At 47.7% G+C, this 11,229-nt stretch overlaps 1 protein-coding gene across 1 annotated transcript in view; it reads left to right on the top strand.

The window, feature by feature from the left end:
* The window catches only part of KIF13B (kinesin family member 13B), a 211,107-nt gene that overhangs the window by 29,283 nt on the left and 170,595 nt on the right, over positions 1-11,229 (top strand). The window contains 1 exon segment of the mRNA XM_018570085.1: positions 960-1,053. Within this exon segment, the coding sequence (XP_018425587.1) occupies positions 960-1,053 (94 nt within the window).

The following is an 11,229-nucleotide window of genomic DNA, read 5'->3' as shown; positions in this document are numbered from 1 at the left end:
GCAAGTGATACATGAGGAGGTAGCTGTGTGGGGATGAATTGTTTGAGAATGTGATATTTCAGTGGTCAGGTTGAGGTGGGATCGGCTTCCCTGAAGAGACAAGTCTTAAGGGATCGCTTAAAGGCAGTCAGTGTGGGAGACAGACGGACAGGTTGGGGTGGAGAGTTCCATAGGATGGGAGAGGCTCTAATGAAGTCCTGGAGGCGAGCATGGTAGGAGTTGATGAGGGAACTGGAAAGCAGGAGGTCTTTGGGATGAGCGGAGGGGACGGTTGGGGTGATACTTTGAGACCAAAGGGAGGGGGAAGTGATACATGAGGAGGTAGCTGTGTGGGGGATGAGTTGTCTGAGAACGTGATGGTTGAGCGGTCAGGTTGAGGTGGGATCGGCTTCCCTGAAGAGATGAGCCTTAAGGGATTGCCTTTAAGGCAGTCAGTGTGGGAGACAGACGGACAGGTTGGAGTAAAGAGTTCCAGAGGATGGGAGAGACTCTAGTGAAGTCCTGGAGGCGAGCATGGGAGGAGTAGCCCATTTAACAAACATTTTGGGGGGCAATGACGATGGTTGAGATGACAGATGGTCTGCTCTGGCAGTTTTAGTGAAAATGTCGTATATATTTGAGGCTTCGCAGGGAGAAGAAAAGCGATTGGACGGTTAGTAAACCTTTATCCAGTTGCTGGGTTTTATTTTGTATTCAGCTGGCCCTAGCCATTCATTGTTGTAATGTCCAGCTGCCGCCTGATGTCTGTTGGCTGCCTGAGTAAATACTTGGTGATTGCCCAACACTGTCCGGGTCTGTCCATCATCAAAATGTATAACTTGAGAAAACTTACTTGCCGTATAACTTGCCTTTTGTTTAAGGAACTTTGCGGATTCCTCTGTTCGGCCGTTGTCTTGCACACAACGAAGATGCTGGGGGCTCTGACCTAACTGTGTGTGTTCTGTGCTTTGTGTTTTTAGAGTTGGACCTTCATACAAAATGTGTGGTGGACGTAGAAAAGGACCAAGTCATTCTTTACCCCAGCAACACCAACCTATCCAAAGGAGATGCCAGGTAAGAGTTCTCGGTGTTACCTTCACGATAACCGGTTCTGGTGAAATGCCAGGCCGCATTAATCTAGAACTCTGATGCTGCAGCAGACACTATACTCCTTATAATACAAAACACGCTTGTTACTGTAGTTCAGTTCACATATCTGTGTTATAATGTTGTCGTTTTTCTGCAGTCCATGGGTTCCTGAAGGGATGAATGGTACTACATGTAAATACAGTGTATATGGGTTTTTCTTGGGTTAAGAGTGGTGATGCACCGATTCCGGTTTTTCGGTATCCAGTACGAGTACTGATATTTTTTTTTTTTTTGGTACTCACCAATACCAAGTAGAAAGGGTGCCGTGTGCCCCAATTATCAGAAAGTCGTGTGGCGGATCATGACCTGCTGCCCGGCTTCCTGATTGCCTGGGAAGCCGGAGTTCTATCGAAAGAACACCGGCTTCACCTGCCGGGGCTTCCTGAGCAATCAGGAAGCCGTGCGGCAGGTCATGAGGTGCCGTCCGGCTTCCTGATTGGTCAGGATGTCAGACTTCCTAGCAACAAGGGAAGTCGGCTTCCAAGTAGTTCATGAATTGGCTTCCTGATTTGGCTAGGAAGCCGGCTTCACTTGTTGCTAGGCAGCCTGGCTTCCTGACCAATCTGGAAGCCGGGAGGTGAGTTATAACAAGCCGCCTGGTTTCCTGATTTGGTTAGGAAGTCAGGCTGCCTACCAAGTAGTGAAGCCAGCTTCCTAGCCAATCAGGAAGTGGAAGGCGAGTCACAACCCACCACCCGGCTTCCTGATTGGAAAGGAAGCCGGCTCCATGCTCCCTCGGCATTGCCAGCTAGAGGAAGATCTCCCTCTGATTGAAAGTTCCAGTATCGGGGGTAAGTATCGGAGCATTTGGGCAAGTTCGGGTACTTGCCCAAATACTCGGTATCAGCACCGATACCAATACTAGTATCAGTATTGGTGCATCCCTAGTTAAGAGCATGCAATAAATGTATTTAAAGGCCTGTAAAGTTGTGCCCCATGCATAATGTAGCGCATACAAAATGCATTATTTAAAACCTAATTGAACCCTCCTAATTACTGTGCAGCATAAACAGTAATAAACATTGATTTTTTTTTTTTTTACTTTATCAGCTGTGTGCAAGTGTTAAAACCCTGTACTGGCAGCACTGGGAGAGAGAGACCTCAGCTTTCACACACTAGCAGCGGCCCACCTCTACTGCTGTCCAAGGGTTCCACAGAACCCTGCTCTAATCAACATCGCTCTAAGCTCTCTGATGTTCCGACATGTTGCACCGCACTTTGCTCTTAGCTCTCCTGCGGTCCAAAGCACCCCACTGAACCCTGCTCCTAACATCTCTCTCGGCTTTCCTGTGGTCCGACATGCCCCACTGAACCCTGCTCCTAACATCTCTCTCGGCTTTCCTGTGGTCCGACATGCCCCACTGAACACTGCTCTGATCGAAATAGCTTTTGGCTCTCCTGCAATCTGACACATCCAACTGAACGCTGCTCTAATCAACATCTTTTGTCTGTCCTGCTGCCTGACGAGCCCCACTGAACACTGCTGTAATCAACATCGCTCTCAGCTCCCCTGTAATACGGACTCCCAAATGAACCCTGTTCTCTTGGTTCTCCTGTGGTCTGACATGCCCTTCTGAATACTGCTATAATTAACATTGCTCTTGGCTCTCTTGCAATCTGACATGCCCAACTGAGCCCTGCTCTTAACATCTCTCTCGGTTCTCCTGTGGTCTGACATGCCCCTCTGAATACTGCTCTAATCAACATTGCTCTCGGCTGTCCTGCTGCCTGAGGCAACCCACTGAACACTGCTCTAATCAAAATCACTCTCGCTTCCTAAAGGTGGCCATACACTTTACAACCCTCGCAAGACCTTAGTCTTGCGAGGGTTGTAAAGTAATTTAAAAAACGTACGATCTGCCCATCTTGGACAGGCAGATCGTACTTGCGATCATCGCAAGTCCGCCCCCCTGAGGGGCAGGGACTCCGATGACCGCAATGCTGAACGGGCAGTGTGCGCGTGCGTACACCGGCCCGTTCAGCATTTGTCTCCCGAGCATGCCACAAACAAGCCGAAAATCGTAAGATTTTCGGCTGGTTTTCTAGCATGCTCCTTAGGCCTTGTTCACACCACATGCAGAGCAGATCCGGTCTCGCAAGACCTTAGTCTTGCGAGGGTTGTAAAGTAATTTAAAAAACGTACGATCTGCCCATCTTGGACAGGCAGATCGTACTTGCGATCATCGCAAGTCCGCCCCCCTGAGGGGCAGGGACTCCGATGACCGCAATGCTGAACGGGCAGTGTGCGCGTGCGTACACCGGCCCGTTCAGCATTTGTCTCCCGAGCATGCCACAAACAAGCCGAAAATCGTAAGATTTTCGGCTGGTTTTCTAGCATGCTCCTTAGGCCTTGTTCACACCACATGCAGAGCAGATCCGGTCAGGTTTCTGCACACGCACTCTAGTCTTTTAGATGCGTTTTTTGATGTTTTTGGCTAAAAAAAAAAGTACTTTTAAAATGGGCTTTCAGTGCGTTCCAGGCATTTGCATGCATTTTTGATGCGTTAGCAGATCCAGAGCAGGTAAAATAGGGCCTGCTGCAGTTTTTTCACCTGCTCTGGACCTGCTCTGGAACTGCACGCTGCGATGTGAACTGGAGCAAAAAATAACATTGGAATACATTGGACGCAGTTTTGATCCGGTGTGCATCTGCTCTGCTCTGCACCTGCTCGGCGCTTGGTGTGAACAAGGCCTTAGGCCCCATTCACATTGAGCGATTCGCAAATCGCGCGATATCGCGCAAATGCTTGCATTGAGCAAGCTAGAATCGCGGCAAAATCCGCTCCAAAAAGGGTCCTGCTGTAGCGACGCACGACCCGCGACAGCGACGGACAGAGACCCATTGAGATGCATTGGAGAGCGATATCGCGCGGTAAATAGCCGCGATACGGGGCCTTAGACAAAAGACCGTACAGTAGAAACGGTTGCACGTCTTCACACTGCGCGATTCTCGTACGATCGCAGGATTTCCCACTGATTCTCGTACGAGGATCGTGCAGTGTATGGGCACCATTTTAGAAGTGCTGTTGATTAGATCAAGCTGCGTCAAGGGCTGTGTCAGACAGCTGGACTGCTGCTTGTGTGTGAACAGCAGTCTGACTAAAGGCCGTGACACACTGCACGCGAAGCCGTGCAGAGCGAAGCAAAGCTCTCCCGCACGGAGCTTCGCGTGCAGTGTGTGAGCTGAGTGCAGTCAGATGATTGACTGCACCTTCAGCCAATCGGCTCGTCTGTAACAACCAGCCAGACGTCTCATCCCGTCGCGCCGGTTTATACGCGCGAGCCGATTGGCTGAAGTTGAAATTGTTCATCTCGGCACGCTCAGCTCCGCGAGCTCTCGCAAGCTGAGGTGCCGAGAAGAAAGTGACATGACACACTGCTCGCAAAGGCAGCGCGCCACCGCTCCGCGCTGCTTCGCGTGCAGTGTGTCATGGCCTTTAGTGCTGCCAGCTCAGTGTTTTTAACCCTTGGGGCAGCTCTTAGCAAAAGTTAAAAAAATAAAAAAGAGGCATATGGATTACTGTATATGCAGCTTGATTGCATTGCAGAAGTGCCCCAAGGCATGTAACTTACCCAGTCACACTCCCAAATTGCCTCTCTGCACTGATTGAACCCTCATTAACAAAGCTTTCAAGTAGGGATGCACCCATAGCGGTTTTTCAGTATCACGTGACGAGTATCGATATTTATCTTTCAGTGCTCAGCTAGCATGGAACTGGTGTCCCGGCCAATCAGGAAGCCGGGCGGAGTTCCATTACCCGCCACCTGGCTTCTTCATTGCCCGCGAAAGCCGGCTCCGTGCCGTTTGGCTGGCTTGCTGGTGATTGGCTGGGAAGCAGGCTTCCCAGCCAATCAGCATCGAGGCCGGACTATCGGGAAGCGTGGTCATCGCCCGGCTTCCTGATTTTGCCAGGAAGCCTGCTCCATGTTCCTTTGTGGCACTGCCGGTCAGAGGAAATCTCCCTCTGAATGGAAGTTCCGGTATCGAGGGTAAGTATCGGGGGACTCATAGTCGCCCGAATACTTGGTGTCAGTCATCCCTACTTCCAAGTATGGGGGGAAGCACGTGATCACCACTATGTGATAGTGCTCAGATCCCACTGCCATGTGGAGGTGCCTTGATGTAATACCCCGGTCTAAGCTCCATCACCAGCTCAAAACCACAACCTAGACAGAAGGGGATGCTGCAGCAGGGAGGCAGAGAGGGATGCATGACTAGCTAAGTATACAGGCCTGAGGGGGTGAGTTATGTACAGTCACTGTCACTTTGTCCTGAAGGCAAGCTAACAATTTTTTACTTTGAGTTCTTCATTCTCAGAACAAAGGCAGACAGAGAGACATCAGTCTTAATGTAGTCTTTATGTTGTTTACTTTCTGTGCAAGGTTAATGAAGCCTTCCTAATGGATGTTGGCAGATGACAGGAATGTGCATTTTCAGTGCTGACAAATCGGATTATGCCTTTTGCATTTTGATTTTTTTTTTAAATATTTTTAGCAACTTGACATTGAAGGGAGAGAAATATTTTAAATGGTTATTACGTATAAGTAAATCCTTTTTTTTAAAAGAAGTTCTTCACTTATAAGTATATAATTGTCATAGAAAGGGAGGGTTGGCGCAGTTAGCACCGGCATTTCCCTGCAACAACGTCTCTGAATTATTCCAAGTTCACTTAAATTCCGGCAAAACTCTTACCCCCGATTGCAACAAAAAATCTGCGCTTTTGGAAAGTAAACTAAAAGTCAAAATAGTGATCCTAAAGCTGCTATGAAAGGTGTAAAGTGAAAGTCTGTTCCCCCAATAGGGTCTCCTCCCCCTGGGAAAAAAATTTTCAGTGTGACCCCTGGAAGGTGTTCCTCTGTAAGAGGGGGCTCCTATATGTGTTTTCTAAAAAATTCCGTTTAGGCGGGCTTATATTATGTGGAGTGGTATTGAACTCAGAGTCCCCTGCTATATTAGAATCCGCTTGTTCCAATAAATGCATTGACAAATCGGATTATGCCTTTTGCATTTTGATTTTTTTAAATATTTTTAGCAACTTGACATTGAAGGGAGAGAAATATTTTAAATGGTTATTACGTATAAGTAAATCCTTTTTTTTAAAAGTAATATATTATAAGTATATAATTGTCGTAGAAAGGGAGGGTTGGCGCAGTTAGCACCGGCATTTCCCTGCAACGACGTCTCTGAATTATTCCAAGTTCACTTAAATTCCGGCAAAACTCTTACCCCCGATGAAGGGAGGGTGTTATGGCCCGGAAACGTCTTGGTTGTTTTATGGGTTTATACTGTGAACCATTGAAAGCGGTTTGGACTCTTTCACCATTTAGCTTGGTGCTATTGTTTTTGTATTTTTATTATTATACAGGATTTATATGGCGCCAACAGTTTGCACAGCGCTTCACAATATAAGGAAGACATTACAATTGCAATACAATTCAAGACGAGATTGTAAGGAGGGCCCTGCCCCTGGGGGCTTACAATCTAAATGGGAGGGGCCAGTGATACATGAGGAGGTAGCTGTGTGGGGATGAATTGTTTTGAGAACGTGATGGTTGAGTTGAGGTGGGATCGGCTTCCCTGAAGAGATGAGTCTTAATGGATTGCTTAAAGGCAGTCAGAGTGGGAGATAGACGGGGACAGGTTGGGGTAGAGAGTTCCATAGGACGGGAGAGGCTCTAGTGAAGTCCTGGAGGCGAGCATGGGAGGAGTTGATGAAGGAGCTGGAAAGCAGGAGGTCTTTTGAAGCGGAGGGGACGGTTAGGGTGATACTTTGAGACAGGGTTTGAGATATAGTCGGGGGCGGAGTTGTGGATGGCTTTGTAAGTGGTTGTTAGTATTTTGAATTTTATCCTTTGGGCTATTGGAAACCAGTGAAAGGATCAGCAGAGTGGGGTGGAAGCCAGTGAAGGGATTGGCACAGGGGGGTGGGGGATGAAAGCCAGTGTAGGGATTGGCAGAGGGGGGTTGCAGACACTGAGCGGTTGGTTAGGTGAATGAGTCCAGCAGCTGCGTTCATGATATAATTATGCTTTGAGTCACATTCTTGGTGCCCATTGCAGTTGAGCCCTTCTTCATGTGAGCGGCCTCACCAGAGCCAATGAGCTCACTGAATCTTTATCTTCTCCTTTTGAATAAGTGTTAAAGTTCCAGTGCCTCATGGATATGTCCTTTTTGGAGAAGGGTGGGAGAGTAGATCTTCTCTTGGAATTACCAGTTGACCATTGGGGGGGGGGGCCTTTCTGCCGCATGCTGAGGACGTTGCTCATACAGTCTTCCGTCTCAATATCCGGGTGTTCTGAGACCTTGAGCTTTTCTCACTTTAGAATGAATGTGTAAAAGTGATTTGTAGGATAAATCTCAGTCTGTTTTGAAGTTGAGGTCTGGCATTTGTGCAGATATCAGCTATTCAATAACATCAGATGAAAGACGGAACGTTCCGACCCCTGGGAGGACTCTCTTTTCCTTGGTTTGTTTCTGGTATAGAGAGGTCAGACTCACCTGCTGCATGTTACGGTTCATGTTGGCATTGCTAAGGAAATAATCCTGAAATATTCTTGGAATGCTGGTCATATGATATGTCATGTCGGCAATCCCCGGTCTCCCCAGCTTTGGCTGCACTGGCTGGTGTGGAGAGATATAAAAGATTGATACCTTTCCATTGATACTTTAGTGGTCAGGAAGTTCAACAACCTATGCCACTACTTTCTTGTTATCGCTCACCAGAGCTCACCTACAGAAAAAAAAATGTTTTATCCCTTAATATACCAGGAGATGGGCGGGTAGATGATGCAGAGGCCCCCCTGTTTCCTCCTTCAGTTAGTGTGCACCACCAGCATCCCCCCACCCCTCCCACCTCAGGCAATGAAAAGGCTAGGGGCACCCCTGTTATCGCCCATCTATGAATACATTCCTGACCTATTCATGATCAAATTGCAACATTGTAACTTTGTAGCAAGTCACTTGGGGAGAGGGTTCAGCACTGCGCTGATCTGTGTCAGACATAATAAATAATTATAAGTGATACAATTACAAAGCATGGTATGTATGTATGTGTGTGTATATCTATAGATAGATAGATATATATATATATATATAGATATAGATATATATATATTTGACGTCACTGGACTACTCCCCCTTCCCTTCGTTAGCCGTCACCGGACTCCTCCCCCTTCCCTTCGTTAGCCGACGGAGCCACTTGGGGAAGGGGGGAGGAGTCCGGTGATGTCGATCTCCGTGGCTTCACCTGATCGCCGACGGGACTCCCGGAAGCCGGCGGAGAGGCGAGTTTTTTCATTAGCGATCAAAATATTTTTAATCGATCAAAAAGTTTAACGATTAATCGAGAAATTAATCTTTAATTTTCACGGCCCTAATATATATAATATAAAACTTATACTGGGTTTATAGAGTGAATGAATAAGGCTTTCACTAGGTATGACAGCTGGGGTCTAGTGAACAATGCAGAGAGGGGTTACAATTGATTGACTTAGAACTTCTATTATAAACAACATGAGGGTGGAGACGTTTGGGGCTTTGTTCTTTGTCTCTCCTATCACTCGGCTCTTTATACGAGATGATGAAAGTGAAGGGAATTGACTGCTGGCACCACTTTGATGACCTTTGACTGAAGTTTAGTGAGCCTATTGATGAAATTGGTGGACGCAGCCCGAGTCACAGTGCCCCCAACATTGGTTCTTTCTAGAGGTGCACCGAAATGGAAATTTCAAAACCGAAACGAAAATGTTTTTTATTTAAATTTTTTTCATTTTTTTTTTATTTTTAATAAACTTTTACATTTTTTTATTTTTATTGATTTTTTTTTTTTATTAATTATTCTTATTTTTTACTTTTGGGTGCTTCGCAGAAATATTGGGGGCCTAAACAGACCCCTGATATTTCCCTTTTTAAGATGGAAAAAGAGATTGAGGACACAGAGTCCTCAATCTCTTTTTCTGCAGCCCCAGTTATCAATGACTAGGAATCCTTTAGGCCCCATTCACATTGAGCGATTCGCAAATCGCGCGATTTGCATTTTGCGCGATATCGTGCGTTTGTTGCGCGATATCGCGCAAATGCTTGCATTGAGCAAGCTAGAATCGTGGCAAAATCCGCTCCAAAAAAGGGTCCTGCTGTAGCGACGCACGACCCGCGACAGCGACAGCGACGGACAGAGCCCCATTGCCATGTATTGGAGAGCGATATCGCACGGTAAATAGGCGCGATATTGCGGGAATTGCCGCACGATAAATTGCTCAGTGTGAATGGGGCCTTATGCTGAGTGTCCCTGTTCATTCATAACATGAGGACAGAGTATGTTTACTATAACCACAATCATGAATGAACAGGAAGTGATGTAGAGCACTTCCCATTCATTCATAGTTGAGGATATAGTCAACATGCTATGTCCTACAAACACTTATCTACAAACACTCAGCGATCACTGATCACCGACTGCTTGTACCCGCTCTCCTTCCTGACACGCTGTCACAGGAAGGAGAGCGGAGCAGGGAGGAGAGCCCAGCCTCCTGTGACAGCGTGGGCTGTTTCCGCCCCCACACACCGATCTGCCGGACTGTGATAGGAGGCTGAGCGGTGTGGGAGGAGAGACGCCGGCAACTCGCAGTGCTCTCCTCCCGCAGCGCTCGGCCGGCTGTCACACTTTCTCTCCTTCCCGCTGGGACACAGAGCAGCGCCCAGCGGGCAGGAAAGAAAGCACGGATGCGCCGATGTATGGCAGAAAAAAATGCCACTTTTGGCATTATGCCAAAAGTGCCATTTTCGGCCGATATATCGGCGCATCGCTAGTTCTTTCAGAAGCCAGATTCTGTCTGGACATCTGTTGTGGAGCTAAAATTCCCAGGATAACCTTGTGCATCAAAAGGTACCAGGGTGCTGAGAGCAAACTGGGACCGGTGAGCTGTCTTGGAGCGCAAAGGTTTTTTATTACATTTGGTAACTCAATAATCAGGTTTGTTTACTTAAAATGCACCTGAACTCAAACATTTAAAATTCACTGCCCCATAGGGAACATCTAAAAATGTTGGTTGTGCCCAAGTAGTGTCCTGATGTGTCATTATCTTGAATTTCTCCTGAAAAATATCAGTGCACTTCCTGTGCCTAGGCACTCCTGATATCAGTGCACTTCCTGTACCTAGGCTGTTCTGTATCCTCATAGCTGTATATCTGCAGTGTGAGATCTGCTGCCTCCGACTGCTGGTCTCAGGAGATTTGGTGATGTCACTACTCTGCTGCTCACTGTTCTCCTTGCTGGAGAGGAAGCCGTACCTGAGGATGTGCAGTGCAAGGATCTCCCTGCTTCTCCTTCATCCATTCTGTGGATCTGTGCTTTCTCCCTCTCGTGTCACAGATCCGCTGCAGAGCTGATCTGTTACATGTGCCTTTGCTGGCTTGCAAGTGTTCTTACCTCCTTGCTACTGTGGGTTTTCTGGTACCTGTGGTTCCACTAGCATGTCCTCTGCTCTTGCTGCACAGAGCTAGCAGCTATGAGTGTTGCCCGCCTCACCTGATGCTTGATATACCTCGTTTCTTGGCTACTTCCTGTCCAGCCTCCTATCTCTCTCATTTAAATCCTGCTCAGACCAGCTCCCTTTGCCTGATCAACACTCCTGTTGCCTCCGAGCTCCCATTTGTGCCTTTGCTCCTAACCTGCTTTTCCCTGGATTGACTCTTCGTGTACCGACTCGGCTTAGTTCTCCTGGTTATGTTTGTCTGCTGCCAGCCCTGACCTTTGGCCTGTTTTTTGGATCTCCATTTTCTATGCTGCCCTCTCACCTTTGCCAGCACTGACTGTAACACAGCCTTGTCCTCCATCTCTTGGATCTATGGGTGAACCAAGGGGGCGGGACCTGGGGGTCAGCATGCAGCTAACCCCAAACTACCATGAGAGGGTTTCTGGCAGAATACCAGCTGGACCTTAGACCCCGCGCCCTGGACGATCCCACACCATCTCCTCACCCTGGTAACATGACATCCTGCTGCTTCTTCTTCATTGCCCCTCCATTTATTAGGGGGGCAGCTCTGGCATGAGGAAGCAAAGTCATGATGGCCACCTCCACACAGAGACAATGGGCAGAACA

This window comes from Nanorana parkeri, unplaced genomic scaffold (assembly GCF_000935625.1).
Source record: "Nanorana parkeri isolate BGI_ZX_2015 unplaced genomic scaffold, ASM93562v1 scaffold1453, whole genome shotgun sequence".
Classification (NCBI taxonomy): Eukaryota; Metazoa; Chordata; class Amphibia; order Anura; family Dicroglossidae; genus Nanorana; species Nanorana parkeri.
The sequence above is the reverse complement of the archived record's forward strand: the minus strand, read 5'-3'. Positions and strand labels throughout refer to the sequence as shown.